The sequence below is a fragment of the Pteropus medius genome, unplaced genomic scaffold (genome assembly GCF_902729225.1).
Source record: "Pteropus medius unplaced genomic scaffold, Ma_sr-lr_union100, whole genome shotgun sequence".
NCBI lineage: Eukaryota > Metazoa > Chordata > Mammalia > Chiroptera > Pteropodidae > Pteropus > Pteropus medius.
The window spans coordinates 5,767,973-5,794,109 of NW_024352783.1; the positions used below are offsets into that span (position 1 = coordinate 5,767,973).

The 26,137-nt window shown below is 36.4% G+C and overlaps 1 protein-coding gene and 1 long non-coding RNA gene across 2 annotated transcripts in view; one reads left to right on the top strand and one right to left on the bottom strand.

Moving 5' to 3' along the window:
* Nucleotides 1-3,380: 3,380 nt before the first annotated feature.
* On the bottom strand, nucleotides 3,381-7,612 carry LOC120589788 (uncharacterized). Its single transcript, XR_005649566.1, has 2 exons — nucleotides 7,119-7,612; nucleotides 3,381-4,226 (listed from the first exon to the last, which is right to left on the bottom strand). It is a non-coding gene; the product is annotated as an uncharacterized LOC120589788 (long non-coding RNA).
* Nucleotides 7,597-26,137, top strand: part of COX10 (cytochrome c oxidase assembly factor heme A:farnesyltransferase COX10) — a 117,315-nt gene continuing 98,774 nt past the window's right edge. The window contains exons 1-3 of the mRNA XM_039847399.1: nucleotides 7,597-7,750; nucleotides 11,622-11,755; nucleotides 13,472-13,793. Of these exons, the coding sequence (XP_039703333.1) occupies nucleotides 7,708-7,750; nucleotides 11,622-11,755; nucleotides 13,472-13,793 (499 nt within the window). The 5' untranslated portion in view covers nucleotides 7,597-7,707. The remainder of the gene's footprint in view (nucleotides 7,751-11,621; nucleotides 11,756-13,471; nucleotides 13,794-26,137) is intronic.

Below are 26,137 nucleotides of genomic sequence, written 5' to 3' on the forward strand. Positions count from 1 at the left end.
ATAAAATAATGTCATTTTTCTTAACTGGATTCCAGGCCTACCACCCGGACTTTTGATTCAGTCAGTCTAAGATAGGCCTTTGGAATGAGTATTACATGAAGGTGTCCAGATATGAACACCAGATATTAAGTATTGAAAGTGCAACGTAACTTAAGCGGTAGACCTGGTATTGGTATTCCTATTCTATAAATATGGAAACTCAGGTCAAAGGAAATTGAACCCAAGTCAGAAAATGTAAAATCAAGCAATATTTTGGAGGCCAAACTTCAATAACTTCACTAGTTTGATGAAATGTGAAACTTTAGACTAGTATGAAAAAATGCCAGATAATGAGGACTCTATAATACATAAAATATGGGAGACAGTCCAGTATTAGGATTAAGAACACATGCTTTGGAATCAGACAGGATTAAATTCTAGCTGTAGCACTTGCTTTCTACCTATGTGAATTTGGGAGAATTATTTAACCTTTTAAGATCTCAAGCTCTTCATCTGAAAATGGGAATACCATGTATCAGGGTTCTTGCGAAAAGTAAATGAGATGTCATGATAAAGCATTTAATACAAAGTAGGTACTAAATAAGTGGTTTATTTTTGCAAACATGCATTGACATTTATTTTAAAAAAATGAACATCTTCATTTTCTGCTATTGATTATATTAAACATACAAATGCAGGAAGTATGTCCATAGACAAGAACTAGTAACTAATTTTAGAAAAGATGTAACGTCTGTGCTTCCCCAGTAGCTTATTCGTTATTATTGTTTTGAGAAAAAACTTTTCTGGGATTCTTCTTATTAACTTGCCTTTTGCAAGTCTCCTTGTACTTGGAATTCTCTATTTTTATAATATTGATGGGTCATTTACCAGAATATATAAGAAATGTTTTTAAGAGTTCCTAGTAGCAAATAAAAAAAAAATGAATGTTTAAGGATGCTCTTTACCGGTTATGATTTTCTCAACCTATGGGATTTGTTTCCTGCTACCCTTGGAACATTTCACTGTATTCTTCACTAAGCTCCAAGATGCCGAGAAGGAGGGAACCAGGAAAGCAAGACATTTTGACATCATCAGAAGAGTTGGACACACAGTAAATAGCAAAAAAAAAAAAAAAAGCAAGAAAGAAACTAATCTACACAGTTTCTTCTTTCATTTTTGTGTTATTTAAACCATTGTGGATCATATCATATTAGAAACAGGGACTATATTCAATTTGTTTTATTTTTGTTAAACATGACATGCTTTTCAGATATCTGACATGATTCCAGTTGTTTCTTTATGTCATCTGTCCTCAGCAATCTTTGATGCCAGGTTGCTCAGTTCCTCTATCCTACTTGTTGAATTTATCATCCAGGATGCAATGCACAGGAAACTAAACAGTAGCTTTAGCAAAACAATATACTTGTAGCAATAAATCTGTAGATATAGATGCCCCAGACTTGGTGCAGTGGCTCAACAATTTCATCAAGAAACTGGACTCTACTTTTCCCACTCTGTCATCCTCAGCATATTTTTTTTTTTGTCCTCATGCTTGTCACTTCATAGTTATAAGATGGCTGAGTCCATGTCAGGAATAACATTCTCAGTCCTCCTTCCTGGGAATAAAAGGGGAAAGGCCGAGAGAGCACTTGCCTTTGCATGCCTGGCTCTTTAAGCAGTAAACAAAATTATTCACAGAAAACTTGCCAGTAGGTTTCTCCTATCTCTCTAACCAGAAATGGGTAACATGGATATCTCTAGCTATAAGAAACTCTGGGAAAGGGAGTATCATATGAAAGTGAATGACTTAAAGCAATCACAATTCATCTCCTAGGGTTGGTTCTGTCTTCTGCATTCCTGAACTGCACTTTTCACCTTTGGTATTCCAAAAGTCATGGATGGAATTGATCCCTGGGGAGTAGAGATGGAAAAGGGTAGCTGGCAGGTTATAGCTTAGGTATAATGTTGATTGGAGTGATCTTGGACTAGGATTTCATCCTGTTATCAGTTACCTTGGAAGAACTGTTAAGAGATCCTGGGAACTGATTCATGCTACTCAGGCTCAGAGGAGGCTGATTTGTAAACTTGAATCTATCTGTTCGCTTAGAGTAGAACATCTATTCAATAAGAGCTCACAGGGGTTATCTGCTCTGGCTCCAAACTACCCTTCTAATCTGTGTCTAGTGGTGCTGGGGCTGGGAGTCTGCCAGACACACTCCTGAAAGCTGTTTGGCTCTGCCAATAGGGGATAGCAATGCTGAAGGACTGGAAAAGGGAGGAGGGACTTCCTCCTTCTGCTTCCTACCTGCTTGCATTTCCTGTGAGCCTTATTCCACTGCTTCTTCAGTTCTGTAGCAGCCGCTAGGCCCAGTACTGTCTTTTTTTTTTTAAACAGAGAGAACTAGCTTGGTCAAGTCTCCCTCAGAGACCACAGCGCCAGTAGCACAGTGCCCCTGTTCCCATTTCTGCACTGTAATAATCCTGACTTCTTCCTTTTGTTTCCCCAGCCATAGAGGTGGCAGCTGCTTCCTATAGTTGCTACATCTGTGACACCTTAAAGTTCTCTTTTCACCCTTTCCATTACTTAACAACTTGATACATGTTAATCTTCATGTTAAATTATCTGTTCATGTAATTGATGTAATTTCTATCTCCAGACTGGACTAGTCTAAGTAGCATTGCCAAAAGAGACAAAGACAGGGTCCTGAAATACTCTATGCTTCTCCACATCCAAGTTGCCTTTTATAACAGCAGATACCTTAACTAAGCCTCCAAGCATAAGGGAAGATAAAAGCTACTGTTTATTACAGAAAGGTTCTGGATGTGTACAACCACTTGGAAGCCCTAACTTTGAACAGTTAGATCTAATGGGAGCCTATCTGACTAGAAAGGGCCTGAGCATCCACCGTTTTCCTGGGCACCTTTCAAAGCAAAAGGCCTCTCAGAAGCAAGAATACCTAGACCTGTCTTGTCAACATCTACTCTCAAAATCATGGGACCAAGGAGGAACCATCAATGGTGATAGGTAGGGGTGAGGAATATACTTTAAGAAAGGAAAATCCAAAGTCCAGTAATTTCAAAAGACTGAATCTAAAGAGAAGATATTATGTGGAAAGCCATTATTTTAATTCCTTTGACTCTCTCCAAAAGCTGGACTCTTAGCAACATGCCCAGTAATATACTTGTACCTATCCTACCCATGTTGGCTCTCTTCTTTCCTCATCCTAAAGAATATTAACTAGAGTCAACCATAGAGTAAAAATGATAAGTGAGAAACTAATGTGGTGAATACCAGAGCGAGGGAAGTTGAATGATCTTTAGGAGTATTTCTAAATAATTCCCATTCTCCACATCATAGATCTTGTGTCTAACAAACTGGGACTGACAGTCTAAACTCCTGCTGCCCTTATCCTTAAATAGCACAGGAAGAACATACAAATCTTTTTTTTTTTTTTAATTCCTTTTTCTAGATTGAGTTCCATAAACTTTATCAAGCTGCTTTATTCCAACACATTTTTGGAATATTATAACCCCAAATTTCCTAAATATTTTAATATTTTAAAACTATTAACATTTATCTTTGCTGCCTTTGAAGCATAGTCATTTAATAGTAACAGCCATCATTTTTTTGAGGTATGAGCCAGGCATTTTTGTTCATTTAACTTTACTGTTTATCTATACTCACATTAAGGATATATTGGTTTGAATTAAGAAGTACTGCAGACGAGAGAAAACCCAAAGTAATAGTGTGTTAAAAACGTGAGAAATTTATTTCTTCTTCATGTGATCAGTCCAGGGCTAGGATGGCAGTTCCATATCCAGTAGGTACCCAAAACTCCTTGCTCTGCTGGCCTCTATGTGATCATATGTTGTTCAAATGTTGGACCTCATGATCCAAGATGTTATTCAAGTTCCAGCCATCTTATGTGAATTCCAGCGAGCAAGGGAAGACTTGCTCTCTACTGTTAAGGACACTTAGAAGTTAAACACATTACTTTTGCTTCTATCCCACTGATCAGAATTGGTCACAGAGTCATACTAAGCTGCAAGGGAGTCTGAGAATGTAGTATTTATTCTGGACTTTGAACGAGCATCTACTCAGAAGTCATGTCATATGCATAAAATTCAGTACATGTAGAAAAACTCTCCAAGGAGAAATTTTATTTGAGATTTTGCCTTCAAATTGTGAAGCAAATCCATTACAGGACAAAGTGGGATTCGAGAATAGCTCAGTTTTTAACTGAATGCTGAAACATTAAGGAAAATAAGAGGAGTCATTATCTAAGTAAAGTTTAATAACATTAATTTTAAGAAACAAGATACAAAGCTTTACATTGATTATTGAGAATCATATTTAAAAATACATAAGTGATAACTGTAATGAGCACATTAACATAAGATTGAATGATACAACATGACTTTCAGTAATTATGGGATATTTAAAATTATGCTATTAGCTAAAAATGTTTTTAATTCTTTGCATCTCTTTCTATAAGCAATACTGAACAAAATAAACAGATAACTAAAAACAATCTACAAAACATATTTTACTCAAAATGTAAAAATCCCCAAATCCAAAATTAAATAAATATTGTAATTGTAGGACCCTACATCATTTCATTAGTGAAGATGCTAAAGGTAGAGTGAAGGACAAAAAGATAATGTGATGTGAAAAAAATGCTGGCTTGGATGTCTGGAAACAAAGTTCTATCACTTAGAGTAAATTAATCTCTCTACACCTCAGTTTTCAAATCCTTATGAAATGAGAAAGCTGAGCTGTATGGATACCTGAGGCCTACTTCTATAAGTCCTATTACTCTACATTGACTAAAGGGCAGAGGTTATATATGGCATTTTCTAAGGAAACTTGTCCAGGAAGAGTAAGTCTAATGAAACAAGATAGTTTGAAATCAGGAAGTCTGATTCACCTTAGAATTAAAAAAAAAAAAAATTGTCAATATGAAGATGCTCTCATCTCCAAAATTGTTTGTTTTTGTTTGGCTGTATGTAATGCCAGCATTTCCCAAGTTTTCATGGTATTTGGAACAGCAACATCTAGGTCCACAATGATGGATTGTGACTGGCCAATCTAATCACTGCAATCTTCTTCTGTTTTCTCAGCCTTTCTGATAGCTACGGGGTGCTAAATCAATGTATTGGCCACGAAACCCTCTTCTTTCCAGAAGTATCTCCAGAGATTACTTTTCAGGATGGTTTACTTTGGTATTATCAGCCTACGCTAACTTAATTACAAATATTAGATAGGTGAATGCAGTTCCTGACTAATCAAACCAGAATGTATTCATCTTTTAGGCATTTCTTCCATAAAACATTTATTCTGGTTTCTCTCAATAATAGCCTATGCATTCATTTGTGTACTTGATTATACCTTGGCCCTATATTTGTAAAAGACTTAAATACAGGAAAAATCTGTTGGCCAAAGAGGAATTTGTCTATTTAACCCTGTGTATATCATAAGCCTAGAGAACTTGGGAATTCGTATTTTCTGAGTTTATGAAATAAAACATTTGTGTTCATCAAACTTTTACACATAGCTGTGATGTCCAGTTAAAAAAGGAGTCCAGTAATTCTCAGTTCTGTGTACCCAAATCACTCGTGGTGCTTTAAAGAGAAAAGTATAGGTCCCTTCCATCCACTCCACACTCCTTCTGATTTAAAAGGTCTGAAGGTGGCTCAGGCATCTGTAATTTTTAAAGTTCTACAGGTGACTCTGACAGGCAGCCAAAGTTGAAATACTGTGCTTTATAAATCACAGAGGCTGTGACCCTTCTAGATGCTAGGTGATTAATGCTGTATGGCATGGTGGAAATAACACTATAACAGTTATCAGGGATTCCTGTCTTGGTTCTGGAGCTCAGCACAGTAGGTGACTTTGGACAGGTCACTTAAAACTCTTTAAGCCTTAACATGTTAGTCATAAACAGGATAACATATTAGTCATAAACATGATGTTTATAAAAGCACATGGAAAATTATTGTTAAGGGTAGAAAATTTTCAAGTGAGCCAACTAGCTAAGTCAGCTACAGGGAAGAAATATCTTTAGATACCAGAAGTTGTCCTACTTGCTTGTGTGTGGTTTAGGAAGTGTATTGTATAATATATGAAGATGGCCAGTGTCTACTTCTGTAATCTATTTACTTGTTAATTAAGGGTGTTGTTCCGGGCGAAGATATGCTAACAGCCAACTTCCACTTCCGTAATCTGCTTGCTTGTTCAGGAGACCACCAGGATATGGTCTTAAGCTTTATCAGCTGCCTCCTCTGAAAGCTCGGGGCTGATCTCCTCCAGCCCTGCGTGGTAGAGAGTCAGTCGCCGGCTGGCTAATAAAGGCTCATAATTAATCTCAATTGGGTCTGTGGGTCTCAGAATCGTTCGCGCCATAACAATAATAAGGCGGTTCAAAACGTTTAACATAGTATTGAAACTGTTTTTCTCTTCATGAAATATCCTTTCCCTTTCTTATATGCAGGAAAAAAAATCTACTGTTCCTCCAATTCAGTACTAACTTTAAACCTCTGAGGACTTTCCTGACCTAAGGAAAGTATTAACTGTTTCTGCAGCACTTTCTACATTATTACCCCCATCACACCGACTCCATTAATTAACAAAACCCTGGCCCACACTGGTATAGTGTAAGCTCCTACAGAATCAGGGAGCCTTATTTTTTTCAGTATCCCCTGTGCCTAGCAGTTAGCTAAGGTGAGCCAAAATGGCTCTCACCCCATCTATGCAGACAGACAGAAATAGACCTTATAGATCCCAGTTACCTATTTTTCTCTTCTTTTTCAAAAGCTAAATCTTTTTTCTTCTGTGTACTTGTGGAACTCCAACATGAAAAACACATGGAGGGCTGCTGAGATCTGCCCTAGTAATTAATCACAGCACTATTGATAATTTATTAGTGCTTATATGTGGTAGGCACTTGCTTACCCACTAGAAATACGTTATCTGATTTTCTCAACCATTTCCTACAATATATGCTATTATTATTCCTGTTATCAGCTAGATAACGAGGTTCAGGAAATTTGCTCAAGCAGGTCACAAGGGTCAGGAGGTGGAGCCCAAAGTAGAATACAAATCTCACTCCAGAGCCTGAAATCTTAACCGCTATACGCACCTTCTTCATCTTGAGATATTCTGAGAATTCCCTTCTCTGGTGTGGATCAGGGACACGCAACCTAGACTTCATCGCTCCTCCCATTTGACAGCGAAATTACGAAAACTGTAACTGATCAGGCTGGAGGGTGGAGGCATTGTCCCAAGGACCATTTTCTCTTGGCGATTCGAGCACCAAGAAGTATTCCAAACGTAACTTTAAGATGCCCGCGAGCAGTCCGCAGCCAGGCCCCGCCCACGCCAAGAGGTCACTCAAATCCGGCCAGAGAACGCCAGGAAACCTCTGGGACCGGGAAGTGTGGGCCCGCCATCCCCATGCAGCCTTTTCTTCCAGAAAACATAGCCACACGGTGCTTCTCACGTTTCCTCAAAGTACCACATGCCTCCGACCTTCAGTTCAGCATTGTCAGGTCCGTCCGGTTTCAAATACCAACAACCACAGTCCTTCCCTTCCGCTTCCCTACCGGCGGAAGTGACGAACCGGAAGCGTCTCTCTTCCCACTGGGGGCGGGGAAGAAATATGGCGGCGCCCAGCAGCCGGTGAGGCGAGAGGACACGGGCATCCCGGGGAGCGACCAGACTCTTACGTTATGGCCGCATCCCCGCAAACTCTCTCCTCACGCCTCCTTACAGGTATTGCACGCGCTGTCGGGCACGACTTTGGGAAAGTTCTCTTTTTGCCACGTGCAACACTGTGGTTCCGGCTTGCTGCAACCTTGGGAGCCCTTGGCGAGGTCGGCTGTGCACCGGTGGGAGGATGTGACCTAGAGAGTAGCCTTTAGTGGTGAGGCCACAGGGCTAAGGTCTAGTATTGCACTGTGTCTTTGGCTGTTCATGCTGCCTCCGTTCCGGTCCCCTGGAGGGGCGGTGTCTAGTGTTTCTTTCGATTTTCATAGAGTGGAAGCTGGAAAGAGAGGACGGGGTAGAATCTTAGGGCTCCACGAGTCTTTTGACTTATAAGAGCGTCCGTTCCTAGCCACTGGCATATAAGGACAAGGAAAGCGCTTTGTCCCCACTCAGAAGCTTTCTTACAATATCAATGGTCATGATGTAAATTTTGATAATGAAAATGATGAAAACTGCAGACCTTGCGCCATAGCTTCAGATTTTTTAGCTTTGGACCATTCATCGTGGTCCCTGATGTAATGCTCCTACTTGAAGGGCCTAACAGCTATGTATGTTGAAGATGGAATGTGCTTCTTTGGCCCTCGGCGAGGTCTCAGTTCAAATGTCACTTTTTCATAGAGGCCTACCTTGCCTATCCTATATAAATAGAGCTCCTGCCTTTCTCACATCAGCTTATTTCTCTCATCATGGTTAGCACAGTCTGTAATTATTTATGTACACCGGTTTATCATATATTTCTCCCAATTAGAATGTAAATCTTGTGAAGGCAGGGACAATTTTTCTGTGATTCACCTCTGTGCCTCCCAGTGCTCAGAACAGTAATTGGTGTACATTGTTGTCTCTCAGTAATTATTTGTGAATGAATGGAATTTGCCCTGTTGGAGATATTAAAGAAGAAGTTGGAAATTATTTTGACTCCAGTAGTTTGGGGTGATGACGAAGGGCTGTATGAGGAATGTGTTCCCACAGGTCCATATTAGAGATGGATAGGTGAATCCAGGGACTCTTTTTTAAATCAGATCCCAGAAACTTTTCAGGCCCCATGTATCACAAGTTCTCTGCAGCATCTGGCAATATAGATCACTGTGATTCTGAAATTTCTTGACTTTTTTCTCATGGCATTGTTATTTATGGATCTTTTCTGGTCTGTGTGATGTCAGGACAAATTATTTGACTTCTCTGGAATTGAGTTTACTCATCTATAAAATGAGGCAGTTGAACTAGATACTTTTAAAGGTCCCTTCTGGTTCAAAAAGTGGGAAAGAGGGCGGGAAGTTGGAGTATAGATGAAACAAGATTGGTAATTGTTGAAGCTGAGGGAAAAGTAATGGGGCTCATTGTATTCTGCTTTAGTATGTGATTGAAATTTTTCACAATGAAAAGGTTTTTTAAAGGTCTGTGATTCTTTTTGAATTGCTTCTTTGTTGCTTTCTGCTATCCCTGACTGTGAGTATTCTTTGATCCTGACCATAGACACTCATTCTCTTAGGGCTAAGCCTTTCTTAGTGCTTGAACAGACTCATTGCTTTTCTGCCTTTCAGTTTTGTACTTTGGACTTTCTATAGGACAATTCCACTTGGCTGCTCAGAATTCCCCAGTTCCAGTTAGTGGGCTGCATATGGCCCACATGGTTTTTTGCTGGATCAGTCTTTTCATTCCTCGTAAGGAATTAGTAGACGGTTTAGCTTCTTGAAGCTATGAACATAATCACCAATAATGCTAGTAATTGGTCTGTATGATTTACTCTGATCCACTTTGAAGATCCACTGTGGAAGCAGCATGGTGAGAAGGGATGCCAGAGAGATAATCTGGGACTATATTACATACCTAGTGGTCATGTCTGAGTTTGCTTCAAAAAATTCAAAGTATTTTATAGCCATTAAAAAAAAATTCAGGACTTTTCAGTTACTTGTCTGCTCACCTCATTTTATTTTCCTCCTGGCAACATGCTTTTCTCACTGGACGTGAAGAACTCAAAACTGGTTTTGAAATTAAGGCCCAGAACAGTAAAACCTTGATGTCTTCTTGACAGAATTGTTCAATATTGAAATCCTGTTAACTTAAATAACAATGTTAAGGCCAAAAAGGGAAAATATGCACCAGTAAAAATATAAATAAAACTGGAATATCCAAAAACTGATTTCAAAAAATTTCGAAAAATGCTACTATTCCTTCATGTATACATATGCAGGCAAACACACATTCACATAAATGGAAAACAAGCATTTTGTAATTGAGGTTTGAGAATCTGATTTCAGTGAAGAAGTGACATATCTCCAGTCTAAGATGATTGCCATGTATTGCAAGGGGCAGTGATAGTTCTTCTCACAGTCTAAGTAAACTGTGGAGATGATCAAACATTATTTCATTATTATATGGAAAGCACTCTGCTGGCTGTTGTAGCAAAAGTGAGTAAGTCCCAGCCACCAAGGAACTAAAAATTATGGCGGAAACAAATGGAAACAATTTGCATTAAGAAGTGCCATAAAAAAGTATATAAAGTGAGAGGGTAGTTACATGAGACTGGAAATTTGACAGGTGAGACAAGACACTGCAAGCTAGTGAGCAACATAAACAAAAGTGAACAAAATTGTGAAGTATGTGGTCTTAGTGGAGGGTGATGAGGAGTGTTGCTACATTGAGTTATATGTACACGTTTGGGTGAGTGATGCATATTCTGAGCTTCAGGAAGAAAACCATTAGCTTTATGGAACTTAAATTGGAGAACAAAAGAAATTACTGAAGTTGGGATGACTGGCTTGAATTCTACGACTGTTACCGTAATCCAAATGTAAGATAATAAGGGTCTGGATCAGTAGGAATGGAAAGAATTTGGCCTATATTTCAGAGTTTACTGGACTTGATGGTTATTAAATGATGAAGGAAGAATTCAGGATGTTCTTGAGGTCTTAAGTAGGTAATGGTTTTATCTGTAATAGAGAACAGAGCAGAGATATGGGTGAGAATAAAGTGTTCCTAAAGACACTGCAGCTCATCCATGTGGAGATAAAGAGCAGTTGTGATAGGCATAGTGACTGTAGAAGTGGGTTGAAGATTAAAAATTACCCTATAATTGCATTTGCTAAGGGACAATATATAATGTTCAGAACAGTAAGACCTGTCTGAAAATGGCAGATACAGCAAGAAGAGATACCATAGGAAACTGAGAAGTGATGAGTGGTAGGTGGAAAGAACCAGGAACTATTAGTGTCATGGAGCCATGGGAGAAGAGATTCTTAAAAAGAAAGGGAGAATCTGTACCATTACACTTTGAAGGCTTGACTGGGATGAGGCTTTACAAAGAAGCATTGGATTTGCTGATATTTGAGAAGAGGTTTAGAATAATGATTAAAAGCCAGATTCTTATACAACAAAAATAGCTTCTTCCTAAGTAGATTGATAGAGTCATACCTTATTGGGAACTATTTCCTCACCTTTTTAGTTGGCCAAAATATTAATCTGAAATATATATTCCAGTTTACAGTTATTTATTGAGAAAAAAATGCCCATTTTATATTTTTTAAAAGTGACTAAATTGATTATTTTGTATTTTCTTCTTAAAAATATCTTTTCAGCACTTAATATAATAAAAGCATAATGATCCTGAAATGAAAAATTTCCTTAGTCCTGTTGAAGAATTACATTGACTTAAACAATAAATTGGGCTAATAAATTGCATTTATTCACAAATCTGGATTAAATAATTTCAGAGTTCTGACCCATCACATGTGCATTGCTTACCATGGTGCTGGCTTTGCTTCTGGATAGGTGCAGTCATTTGATGAGAAATCATTCTAACTATTTAATCTAGCAATCATTTTAACTATTTAATCTAGCAATCATTTTAACTATTTTTCCCCTTCTCTCTCTATTACAGGTCGGGTAGGAGGATGTGTTTGGTATCTAGAGAGAAGAGCTGTGCAGGAATCCCCTCACAAGTTTATGCATCATTTTAGGAACATCAATAAGCAGTGGATTACATTTCAGCACTTTACCTTTCTTAAACGTATGGTATGTTCAGAAGACAATTCTTACTCTGCTATTTGCTTTTACTTTCTCTGTATGAGAGAATTTTAGAAATTACTATTATAAGAAGAGTTGTAGGAAGTCTGTTTGAAAAGGACTTTCATTTAGTGTACTTTTAAGTTTATTCAAAACTTTAATCTCTTGTTCTGATTATTCTTAACCAAAACCAGAATAATTCTGAGCTTTAAAGTATGATCTTGAACTTACTCATTAAATTTGGAGAAAGCTTGAAAACTTCTGGCATATTTTGACACCAAAATTAAGAAGCTGAACTGTTATATGTTATAATACATCTTTTTAAATTCTTTAAAGTTCTCTAAATACATCAGTGATACAGAAATAATTGCTTTAACAGTGCAATCCTCTTGTTATATTAGCAGTGCATCTAAAAGTTTTTTAAACACATGCACTTCTAAGTACTCAAACAGTTTTTGTAATTTGCTAGGCATTTTGTAGTAGACATTGATAATCTAAGTCCTCTTGTAGACCTATATCTAGATTCGCTCCATAGTATTGTTGGCAACATGGTAACTTACTCCAAATTACCAGTGAGAGCATTTGCCATTTTCTCAAATAGAAAAATGTCATAGAATGGAGAACTGATAGCTAAGAACTTATTATTAGAGCATGAAATAATAGCAAATTCATAATTTAAAATTCTATTTGACATTCATCTCATCTTTTTTAACTTAAAATGTCCACTTTAACTTAAAACTTAAAATATTATAAAACTCATTGTTCTGATAAAAGGGTTAAATTTCCAGTAATGTTTAGACTTTTTAAGTTGGGGTTCAAGGGTAATGGATATTTCGAAGAGAGACTCAAATATGTATAATGCCTTTTGTACATAAACAGAACTCTGGATTCATTCATGACTTTGTAGTTCCTTCTAAGACTAGTATGTGTAAAGGAAAAATTACTTAACTAGTTATCAGGATAGGTGGCTTTTAGTCCCAGGGCCACCTATAACTAGCTGCTTGTTGACTCATGGCTTTGTCAGTTTATTTCAAGCTTTGATTTCCTCATCTGTAAATTAAAGAGGGAGATATGAATAATAATCTATCTTTACACCTGTCGAAAACCTTAAATGAGATATCTATTACATAACTACTTAACTATAATGATACACATTATATAAAACTATAAAGTGCCTCATGGCTGCTAGTAATAATTACTTCTTGCTAATAAGCAGTAGAGACTGTCTGTCTCTAAAACCCACATTCATTCCTCATACACCGTGCTGTAGTGTCGCTTAGCCATGGATTATGCACTATCTTGAGCTCCTCTGCACTGTTTGCCTAGGAGCGTGGAAAGTCAACAATGATTTGGGTTCTTGATTATAGAAAATTTTTTCATTGTATTTGAATGTTAAACCACCAGTTTCTGGTTCTATGTTAGAGGAAATTCTAGAGGGGATGAATAAGAAATAAGTTTATTTTTCCCTCAAGGAATTTAAATTTCTAGAATTTTCTGAACCATTGAATTTGAAAACCAGTGCCAAGGCATTAATTGTATTCTTCATATCTCTTAGTCTAGTGATTTCCATTTTACCAAACACTCTAATATTGGTTAATTTACCATGTATTTATAAAGTTATAGGAAAATCTTTCAAGTACCATAAAAGTTGGACTGATAGAAGGTGTAACAACCATTTAAGAGCATTTTGGGTTTTGTATAGTAATATGTAGTTTTTAAATTTAGTATGTCACGCAACTGAACAGAAGTCTCAGCCAGCAAGTAAAACCAAAGCCAGAACCAGTGGCATCTCCTTTCCTTGAAAAAACATCTTCGGGTCAAGCCAAAGCAGAAATATATGAGATGAAACCTTTTTCACCCTCCAGCCTATCTTTGTCCAGAAAGCCAAGTGAAAAGGAATTGATAGAACTAGAATCTGCCTCAATAATTCAAGGCTCAATAGAAGTGGGAAAAGAGACAAAAGATGAAAAGCAGTGGAAAGAGATGAAGCTGCATGTGGACGATTTGCCAGGAATTTTGGCTCGACTATCCAAAATCAAGCTCACAGGTACTTTGTTTTTCTGGTATAGTTAGATTCTTACTTGAAACTTTGTTTTTAGTTAAACAAAAAGCTAATTTTATTTACTGCCCCAAAAGGAATATTTTTAAACTGCAGATCCTTTCTTAGTATTTTTCTTCTCTTCAATTTAGTTGGAATCCAAAATCAAGTTTTCTGAATTCTATTTACTCAGAATTGTAAATAGCATTGTACTGAATGTATTGTACTAAAAAGATTTTCTTTTATTTGCAATTAAAGTAGAATACTTATCCTGCTTACATCCTTGTCTTTTGTGTTTTTACACCTATTGTCCTTTAAAGATGCAGTAAGATAATGAGTTCTGTCTGAGTTCTGCAGGCAGAACTGACTGCACTGCTGTGCTTGGTATGCAGTGAACTCACAGTGGCCACTGGGACTCCCGGCTCACTGCTATGTTTTGCTTTTGTAGAGGTCTGGGATTGCCCCAAGTGTGGAGGGATTTTGAGCACTTCTCTGAAAGGAAGTTTAGAACCAGATTTTTTGCCTAATTGTAGCAAACTGCACCAATTTTTATTGCATGCATTTGGGTATTAACCCCGAATTATGTCATTTGGTTGTTACAACCATCCTGTGAGTCAGGCAAAGCTTTGTTATTATCATCCCAACTCGTAGCTAAACGTAGAAATAGCTTATTCTGGGCTAACCCTGTTTAGAATACATGTTCTGGATCATTCTGCAGATGGAAACCTGGTCTCTCCTTTTCTTCCTGGATGAGAATAAGGAGAAGAAATGAGTAAGTGATAAAGTTATACCAGGTACTCTTTGAGGACAGAAAGTGGGAAATAATGTTATTGAGTCAAAATCAAGAATTAAACAGATGAGACAGAGAGGCTTTTGAGAGTAGAGAAGGTCAGAACAAGAGTGGTTTCTTTTTGTTTGTTTGTTTTTCAAGAGAGTTAAGTCTGAAATCCATGGTGAAAGGAGGTAAACCAGAAAACTTCTTTCCTCAGTGATCAAACTCACTTAAACTCACTTATAGAAAATCTTTAGAAGGGGAGAACACATAGAGATAGGAATTTGATAAAGAATGATAGTAAAACTTACAGTGTGACTCTAAAACACGGAGACTGATTTCAGGTGGTCTTGAAATTATGTCTTAATGTTTTCTGATAGCTGAGCAAGGAATCATATTTCTAAAGAAGTTATCTTTAGATTGTATAAATGACAAAATTTACACAACTGGTTTGGGTGTTGTTGATGTGTTACGAATGACTATAAACAAGGTGTGATTTTAGTATGTCACCCAAAAAACAAGGCCTCTCAGTCTGTAGGCATCAGATGTGACCTCTCTTATCAGCAGAAGGTTCTTTCTTTGTGTGCGCCATCATTTAACACATCAATTTACATGTCTCCTGCTCACTTTGCAGATTGGTTCTCCTCTTTGATTGTCTCATTTCTGTCAATAATACTAGCATTCTTTACTTCCCCCAGATGAGAAATCTTAGAATCAGTCTTTGCTTTCTCCTCTACCCTTCATCTTCAGTCTAACATCCAGCTATTACCAGCAGAATCTTTTGTAATGCCTATATGATTTCTTATCTCCATTTCTGAAGCTACTATCCTAGGTCAGGTCCAAAACATATGAGGTATTTGGTTATTGCAGCAGCTCCTAACTGTTCTCTCTGCCTTCATTCTCCTCCCATTGCAATTTATACTGCATAGGGCTACCAGACTAACTTTTATAAAAGTTGTTTTCATATATTACTAACCTACTCAAGAGTCTACAGTTCCTCTGTATTGCCTCCTGGCTCAACTCTGCCTGATTTTAAAGGTACATTGTAATTGGAAATGGTTAGATTCTTCCCAGAAACATACATTTTTTCTTCCTTCCCTGACCCCTTCCACTTTACCATACTCTTTCCTCCACCGACCAGTCTGCCTCTCATATTTAGTCAGATCCTTTCAAGGCTTCTCCGTGAAGCCTTCTCTTGCCTGCTCTTGACCCAACTCTCTCTTTTCAAAACCCAGAATATGGCTTTGAAGTCAAGCAGACTTGAGTTCAGATCCTGGTTATGATCTTGACTAACCAGTGAGAATTTGGGCAGTTCCTTGACTTTGTTGAGACAATTTCCTCATCCATAAAGTAGGAATAATAATAAATCATTTTAAGAATGTAATCACATAATGCTTTTAAAGAAGGGGTCCCCAACCTCTGTGCCGTGGACCAGTATCAGTCCGTGGCATGTTGAGAACCAGACCGCACAGTAGGAGGTGAGTAGTGGGCAAGCTAGCGAAGCTTCATCTGTATTTGCAGCTGCTCCTTAGCGCTAGTATCCCCTCAGCTCCACTTCAGATCATCAGGCATTAAATTCTCATAGGAGCACAGGTCCCTGAAGCCGAAAAAGTTGGGGACTGCTGTTTTAAAGTACCCAGCAGTGTGCCTGGCATGTGGGAGACCTCAAGGGTAGTTTTCAAATAATTACAGGTAAACACCTGATTGTCTTTAATGTATGTTATATTTTCCTAAGATTTTGAGGACAGAAATCATGCTGTATACTTGCTGAGTACTTTTGATATCTGGGTACAATGCTTCTTACTAGGTAGAGACTTGCTTTGGAGAGGGAATTGATGGATTGAAGTCTTCTAGGAGAGTAACCACAAGGAGAAGGGGATAAGAAACTCTGTCACTGGGGGAATGAGATTGTTTGCTTAGAAAAGAGAAGGGAGCGTGGAGAAAGATAGTGAATGAAAGGCAAATGAAGACATGCTTAACAATCTTCAAACATCATAGCTCCATCGACTTAAAGGAACAGTGCTGCTTATTTATAGTTTAGAAGGCAGAACAGAGATTGCATTTGCTAACAGGGTGGCAGATTCTCTCAGTATGAATGAGAGTTCTTAGGAAAATTATTTAGATGTGAAATGGGTTGCCTCATAAGGCAGTGGTTCTTGTCATTGGAACTATCCAAGTAGAAACAGATCATCATCATCTTTGATAGAAGTTGAAGAGAGGATCCATGCATCGTGTGCTGGGTGGAATGAGATGATGAGACTACCTGCCTTCAATATTTATTGGGTGTTTATGCATACCCCTTTGTGCTAGATGCTAGAGATACAGAGATAACTCACACATGATTTCTGTCCTTAAGAATTTGATAGTCTAATGGGGAGATTTTTGGTACTTTCGTACTTTTTATACGCATACACATATAAAATAATAAACAGCTGTGGTCAGATACATTTCTGTTTCAAACCTATAGCTCTTTTTTAATACCTATGTGATCTTGAGCAATTTCTTAACCTTAGAGTACCTTAGAGATAATGCATATAAAACACCTCTCTGCCCATCACCTAGTATGCACTTAATTAGCTGTTATTAATATGACTATTATTGCTATATCTATCATTAGAGAAATTAATGTTATAGGTACCATAAGAGATGTGTATGTACATAAGGCAGAATGGGGACCCAGAGAAGGAAGTGTTGTTTCTGCCTGTCATGGGGGTTGAAGTGAATGAGTCTTTACTAAGCAGAAAAGGCATGGAGTGTAAGCAGATACCCAGGCATATTCAGAAAACTGTAGTGTGCCTGAGTAATGCAGTATGACTTGAGTGTTACATAGAGGCACTTGCTGGGGTTGAAGAGTTAAGCAGGGCCATTTTATTTTGGCATGTATTTTATGCTAAAGAGTTTGGCTGTGATACCCCAGCCAGTGGAAAGTCCTGGAAGGTTCTTTAGGGGAACATCATCACTTTGTTTTATTTATTTATCTTTTAAGTTGCTTTTAAATGCTACTAAATTAATATAAACTTATTTTAAGAAAAGGAAATTCAAACAATACAGAAGTATATTGTAAACTGAAAAGGTACTTTTTTCATCCATTCTAGATAAAATCTCTGCTAAAAATGTGACCTTCTATATATATACAATATGCAGATATAAATAGTTATGGTTTTACATTTTAATAGAAATAGGATCATTCTTCACACATACAGCAGTTCTACAACTTGCCATTTTCTCTTAACAGTATAGTTTTCGCTGACAATATTTCATTGCATACTATACCAGTATATGGAACTGCCGTTATTTACTTAACCAAACCACTGCAGATGCACATTTAGGGTGTTTCCAGTTTTTTTCAATTAAAAGTAATTCTGTGATTAACTTTTATGTACATAAGTTGTTGTACACTTATGAGTCTAAGTGTTTACAAATGTAATTGCTAGCTTTAAACACAATAATTTTGATAGATTAACCAGTTTGTTCCTAAAAAGATAGTATAATTCACATTCCTTCCAATAGCATATGGGAATCTGATTCCTTCCATATTTTGTGCTTGTGCATAGCAATGTTTACCAGTTTTACCTATTTGATAATTGAAAAAGATTTTTGTGTGTGTTTTTATTTTTTAAGTTTTTATTTTTATTTTTTAAGCATCTTTTTCTCTATTTTGGTCATTTGTAGTTTTCCTTTTACTATTTACTTCTTATATCCTCGGTCATTTCTTATTGATTCTTTAGAGCTCTTTGTAAATTACCATTTCATCCACCATACGTATATTTCGTTTTTTGTTTTATTTTCCCCTGTTGAGATTTCTTAACATTCATTCAAATTTATTAGGGTTTTTTTTTTTTTTTTTTTGCCACCTTATGGATAAAAAAAAAAACATTCATTCATGGTTTGTTTGTTTGTTTGGTACTTGAATATATTTATTATATTCTCTCAGGTTTTGGGACCATGTAGAATATGTTTCAATATAAGAAGTAGTGTTAACTAGGAAAACTGTGGTAGTATAACTATTGAGCAAGAGTCGCCTGTTTTTTAAATAAAGCTTTTGTTGTAACACAGCCATGCCCATTTGTTCTATACTGATATTGTACAACTTTGGCAGAGTTGAGTAATTATGGCAGAAAGCCTGAATATTTTTTATTTGGCTCTTTATAGAAAACATTTACTGGCCCCAGCTGTATAGTATGGACTCGTGAGAAGCAAGAATAATGGCAAATAAATCAGTGGTAGCCAATTGAGAAATGACTTGGGGCTGAACTAAGGCTGTGGAGGGGAAGGAGAACAGAGGACGGAGCAGGGGAGAGATAGGAAATATTAAGGAAATAAAATTAACAGAACCATAGATGTGGTAGAGTGCTGAGGAGACATGAAATAAAAAGTTTGGGACCCGGAGTTGCAAAGATCTTGACTGCCGTTAGATGAAGCAAGCATTCTCTGGTTTTCTGGGCCCTATACTCCTTATTAGCCTATACTCTATCCAGTTCTCTGAAAGAACATAGTGTATGACCCCTGGGCCAGAATCTCTACATCCAAATTCTGACTCTTACTAGCTGAGTGACCTTGAGCAAGTTCTATAATCTGTACCTTAGTTTACTCATCTATAAATTAGGGCTGATAATAATACTTCAGAGGGTTGTTCTGAGTATTAAATAAATTAACATTTGCAAACTACATAGAAGTGACTACATTAAGCGATATATACTTAAATAAAAAATGAATTTGTTACCTGAGTGCCCTCACAGATATTTGAGTTTGCTACCCCTGCTCCAGAAAAACTTTCAGATTTCTTATAGGGAAGACTGAATGAATGATGGTGTAGAGACTTAAGAATGTGACCACTAAAGGAAGAAACTGTGTGGAGAAGATGATGAGTTCAGTTTTGGACACATGGAATTTGAGTTGTCACTGGCATATGTAGTGAAGAGGACCAATGGACAGTTGGGTGTGAAAAACAGCATCTCAGATAGAACACTAGACTGGAAGAATGAGAAGTCTTCAACATGGAGTTGGCCATGAGCCATGGTAGTTATTGAGGTTGCCAAAAGTCAGTGTGTAGAGTAAATAGCAGAAGGCCAAAGACAGGACATCAGGGTATATCCCCTTTTAGAACTGGGTAAAGTGTATAATGGGGTCACAAGGAAATACATAGAGAAAGGAAAATAGGGAAGGACTTTGTCACAGAAGCCAGAAGAAAAGATATGGTCCGTAGAGGAAGTGATCAATACTTTCAGATGCTAGAGGTCTAAGATGCCTAGCTAGAAAGTTATTTTGTTTGGCAGTTAGGAAGTCAGTGTTTACTGACTGCCAAATCAGGGAATAATAATATTTCCTCTCCTTAAAGTCTTGAAAGAGCTACTTTAAATAATTTAAAATAATTTCTTAAAGTTTATTCCCACAATACTTATTTTCTTAGTTATCTTTATGATAACTAGTTTAGGATTTTTTTTTTTTTTTGGCCTATCTTCCTTTTCTTCATACTTGCTATTATATCATTTTCCATTTCATATATCTTACATTGTAGTATATTTGAATAGACATTTCAGATGCAGGGTTTGATATTTAAAACATAGTGTCTAAAATCTAAAACAATGATTAAATTACTCGCTTAATAATACATGCTATGTGGTATGGTGCTCATCAACTCATTGGTTCTCATATGTCAATGCACAAAGGAGCATACACAACATGTGTGTCCAAATGATGCTTCCTGGCTGCTGTCCCCAGAGATTCAGATCCCATAGCCCTGAGATAGGACCCAGAGATCTGCATTTTTGACAAGCATGCCAGATGATATGATGCTAGGTGGTCCTGGACCACCCTTTGAGAAAGTGAAGTAGGTGTTGTGTAGGCAGAATATGGTCCCAGGCCCAGTGGTCTGGCTGGATATGGGAGAGGTCACCTAGTGAGTGCCAGAGCAGTCCTCTCTACCAGACAGCAGAAAAAACCAGCTGGACAGGATCTTGGACCACACAAGAGAGCTATGCAAAAGCAAGATGCACCGAGAAGAAAGGGAGCAGCAGCTCCTCTGTAGCCACAGATGGAAAAGTCCTGGGGCAGTAAATTTCTCCTAGTATCATTTTATATATTACATGCCCCGGGTTTCTGGTTGAGTTAATTGAATTAAAGTCATATCCTTCTGCTTATTCCATTTAAAGAGGCAGCACCCTTCGGGTGACCCCTACCCTCTTATTTGACCTTTCCCTTCCTATTTAGTTTATTACTTGAATTTACACATGTCTTAGAGTCAGCAGGATTTTTTTTCTCTATCAATTGATTTCTTTTGGACTCTTAATATCTTGGGCAATTCATTTATAGCTAATGATAGCTGTAGCAGAAATATCTGGAAGTCAGTGATCACTTTTATAGAACTAGTCTGTCTTTCTTGGCCTCTTTTTGTTTACAGCTGTGATACACTGAGGAAAATTAACCGTAAAAAAGTGAAGGGCCATATAGTGGTCATTCGTAGGACAGTAGCATGGCAGCAACCTGATTGATGCCTTGGCATTTATGCCAGGATCTGGGCCAAATGTTTGCTGGTGCTAATGCCATTTAAAGATTTTTTTTCTATGAAAGGAAGTAAGACTGTGTTTATAAAGAAATAATAATATGTATCCCTTGAGTTTCTCTTGCCAACTGAGCTATTTACAATGTGTTTTTGGAGTTTGTTGCAAGGAACACACTGGGGTAAAGAAATTTTATTTGGATTAGGATCATAAGAGGCTTTGGTGACTTAACTGAGTTTATACTTAATATAGATCAATAAAAAGCAGAATTTTTTTTCCTGAATAACATCTGTGCTGAAAAGCTACAACACATTTTCTGAGACCAGAACACTAAAATAAATTGTTTATTGGAACCAATAGATTATGCTGTTGATGGAACTGATATAAACTACAGTCTATCGATGTATAGATTTTTCTCCCCTAGGGCCTAGAATATTGCTTTTTATTAAAAAAAGAATAGAGGATACTATTTATATTAGATCACTTGTATACTTTTGAGTGTACTGCAGTCTTTAGCTATTGGATAATCCATAAGAGATTTTCCACATTTTCATAAAATATTGAGTACAATTATAATCTCTTGAATTTAATTTATATTTTGAAATAATTACCTTAATAATTATATTTTTATTAAATGCTAAAGTGGTATTTTTATTATTAAGTGTTTGGGAAAAATGGAAAATACAGATAAGTAAAAGTGGGAAGATTAGAATCTCCCAATAATTCCACCTTCTCAAAATAATAACCATTTTGATAATTTTGCTGTATTCTAGAATTTTTTTATACATTCTATTCATATATTTTTGCTTCTTAAACAAATGTAAGATCATAGTGTAAATACTTTCTGTAATTTTAAAAAATTATTTTGTGCATCTTTGTGTTAATATATTTACCTTGTTTTTGGTGACTTTAAAAAATTTTAAAAGTAGTATTTTCTTCGAAAACACATAATCTACAAAAAGTCTCCTATAGGCATGCAGTAACCAATGTTTTGTATGCAGTTTTTCAACCTTTTTCTTTGCAGTCTATGTTGAAACGTTAACATTAATAGCATAGCCTCTGGAGTGAGACTGGCAGAGTTGGAGTCTCTGGTCTACCATTTATTATTTTGTGATGATTGGCACATTTTTTCAAATCTCTAAGCCTCAGTTTCAGGTAAATAATTTAATACTGAACCTAGCATAGAGTAAAGGTTCACAAAAGGTTAATTATTATTATATTATATTTATTATATTATATTACATTATATTCTATTATATTAACGCATATATAGTTTCTGTTGTGTTTTATAAAAATGGGATTATAATATACATTTTGTTTAGTTATTTCTTTTCTTCTCTAAATAGACATGCTTCCTCATCAGTATAACTGAAATGACCTTTTTTTTTTAACGTTGGCTAGTATTCCATGGCATGGATACATTGAATTTATTGAACCATTTCCTTATAATTAATATTTAGATAGTCTTTAGTTTTTTACTATTAAAACTAATAATTTTTAATATCACCACACACATGTCCTTATACACATTTAATTTTGAAAGTTAGGTCCTTAGAAATAAACTACATTTTTAATGTATGTATGTAGCATGCTATTACATATTTATACCATAATTTATCACTCTTCCATTTAGATCATTTTCAGTTTTTCATCATTATTATAAATAGTACAGTAATTATTATCTTCTAAAGTAAATCTATGGTGATTTTCCTAGGATAAGTGTGTACATGTGGCCTTGCTGGGTCAAAGGATATGCATACTCCTAAAGCTTTTGATTTTCACTGACAAACCTCTCTTGAGAAAGGTTTTTCCTATTTATGCTGTCACCAGAGTAAGCAACTTATCCTACCTTCACCAATGAATGCTAGATAGTAATATGTTTTTCTAAATCACTACCAATCTAAGGGGCAAAAATGACACTTGAGTTTTTAAATCTGTATTTAAAACTGCTGATGAGGTATTATATTTTCCATATGTTGATTGGTGATTTGTATTTCTTTTGTGAATAGCCCGTTTTCTTCAGTGTTTGCCTTTATTGTTTGTAAGAGTTCTTTATATAGTAAGGAGTAGAACTCATGATACATACTTACTATAAATGTCTTATACTTTATATGTTGTTAGCTTCTTGTTTTCATTTATTATTTTGATTTGTATTAATTTTATGTAATCAAATCTATCAATATTTTTTCTTGTGGTTTTTGGTTTTTGTATTATACTTATCCCACATAAAAGTTTTGTAAATATTTATATTTTTAATTTTATATTTTTGTAATTTTATATTTCACATTTAAATTTTTTACTTATAGAAAATGGTATAAGGTGGAGGAGATATGCCCCATTTTTAATAAGTCATTAGCCAGTGTCTACTGTCATACACATTTAAGAATTTGTGAAGCTCTATCCCTGGATAAACCTCAATCCCCCTCCCAAAGAATTTCTATTAGTTTTTTAATTGGAATTTCGACATTTTTATAGATTAATTTGGGGATAAATTGAGGTCTTCACCATATTCATTATCTTCATTTATTCAAGTCTTCTTTTATGCCCCAAATTTTATCATTTTCTTTAAATAGATTATATACATTTACTGATAAATTAATTTGGGGATATTTAAAAAATGTTTTTTTTTAGTTGATTCTTTTTTGAGTTTTTTCAAGTCACCAACCAGGTTATCTCCTTTTTTATAGTTATAGCAATTATTTCATTGTTTTTGCCTCACTCTTATACTTTCTCCATCTGCTTTCCTCACTATAATTTTTTACTTCATTCCTGAGATGGATCCTGAGAAGGATCCTGAGAGATGTATTATGAACAGCACTGATTTGATTTTATACTGTCTACTTTTTATTCTCATGACTTTTAATGTTTTACTATGGCAGTGTTGGCTTCTGTGTACTTTTCTTAACCCACTTTATTTGTTTAATGATTTTTTTCCCCTACTTATTCTACCCGTTACTCATTGAGTCCCTATTACGTCCCAAGTGTTCCCTTCTAACTGACATGGGTAGAATGGGGTGAGTGCAATGAGTGGGATAGGTAGGGTGGGTTTAGTATGAGCCCTTGCCACATGGATCTTACTCTTTATGAGGAGCTTATAGTTTACTAGTTCTGTGGTACATCTTTTTATAGGTACTTCAACCTCTTTTTCTTCTATGCCATTTTTTTTTTTCTTTTATGTTGTAGAATCATTTTTAGGTCTTACATTGACCCATTTTACTTCTTCATCTTTATTCTTCTGAATGAAGACAAGAGTATTCCAGATAGTAGTAAGTCACCCAAAAGAATGTAAATTCTGTGAGGACAGGGCATTGTTTGTTTACATTTTTATGCCTTGAAGCAGTGCCTGGCACATAGCAGGTGCTCATTATATATTGTGGGATGAATACATGATTGGCGTTTTCTTCATCACCTAACACTTTTAACTTGATGTTATCAGACTTCTCCTCTTGCAATTTAAGCTAAAAAATGGAGGCTATCAGTTTACATTATTGGTGTAACATTCCTGTAGCCTAAAGGAGATGTGGAGGGATCTACCAGCAAGGAAACATTTTCTCTACAATGTATTTTTATTGTGTTTTTGAAACCACATAGTGCCAGTGTACTGCTTTCCAAGTCTGATTTTTAGTGTAGTCTGCCTCTGCTCCTCAATATAGTATGTCTATGCCCAGCCCTTTCTCTGATGCTATTTTCTGCTGAGCTAGATGTATACCCTGCTGTGCCAGGGCTTAGTGTTAGCGGGTAGCTTGCTATACGGGGCTGGGGTACAGAGAAATGTTTCTGCATTGTCTTTGAGAGTTATGTCAAGGCGAGGCCCTGCTCTCCTTTTGGTGCGACCTCTTTTTCTCTCCCTCTAGCTGTGATGCAACTGTGTCTAAACACGCCTGCTGTGATGATAAAGGGACTTTTCAGAGCGTTGGCCCATCTCACCCATGGTCCACCTTGGCCTCCTCCTCTTGTTCCTTACTTCTTCACAGCAGAAAGCAATAATGGATACTGTCAGATAGTCTTTATTTCCCATGTTTATCCAATTCCTTATTAGTTGATATTTAAGTAGTCTAATTTTTTACTATTTAAATAATGAAAGTAATAAGTTAGCTCTCAGCAGCTGTCTTCAATTCAATGTCATCTCTACTATATATGTAATCTCTACTATATTTTTGAGGATTTTAGTATCTACTTAATTTACTGCTGATGTAGGTTTTTCTCTGATTTTTTATTTTTATTTCTCCATTTTTTTGTTTTTTTTTGGTGGGGGTAGGCCATGTAGATTCTTTAGCCAGTGTTTTAATTTAGATGAAAAATATATGTATTGAGGCTATTTTGTTTGCTGATAATTGAATTGTTTTAAATTCAGTTTGACATTAATTAATTGAGTGTAAGTGTAAGATGTTGTGGTAGATCCTAGAGGAATATAAAGATAAATTTCATTTGGATGATAATCTCAAAATATTGACAGCTTTAAAGAAGAAGAAAGAGATAGGGAATGAATGGGCTCAGCCACATGTAACTGAAAACTTGACCAGTGACTTAAACAAATAACGGGTTTATTATTCTCTTGTGTCAAGGGGTTGGAAATTAGGAGGGAAGAGCTAATGCTAAAGGATGTTGTCAACATAAGTGGTTCCTTTTTGCTCTGTCATTGTTATCTTGTGGCTTTTGTTCTCAAGACTACAAGATGGCTGCCACTCCCCCATCATCATGTTTTATTCCAGGCAGAAAGAATGAAGAAAGGACACTGGAAAGGCAGAAACCTCCTTACAAGACTTTGCCTTTTTATTTGGGAAGGAAAGCTCTTGATAGGACCTTCTTATACCTCATTGGCCAGTAGTCTACAACATAGCTACCTCAGTCTTCAAAGGAGACTATAAAATATGGCATAATTCTTACGTGTATCATTCTAAAAGCTGAAGCATCTAAAATCCAGCTGAGTCAACTCTATCAGTATCCAATTTCTCTGTGTCCTCATAGCACCCACGGGGCTACCTCATTATACAATGCATCCCCTTCTAGGAAGAGGACATGAAACTATCCACCTGTTCACTACCCAGTTTTCCAAAGAAAATAAAACACCACCCCTTAGT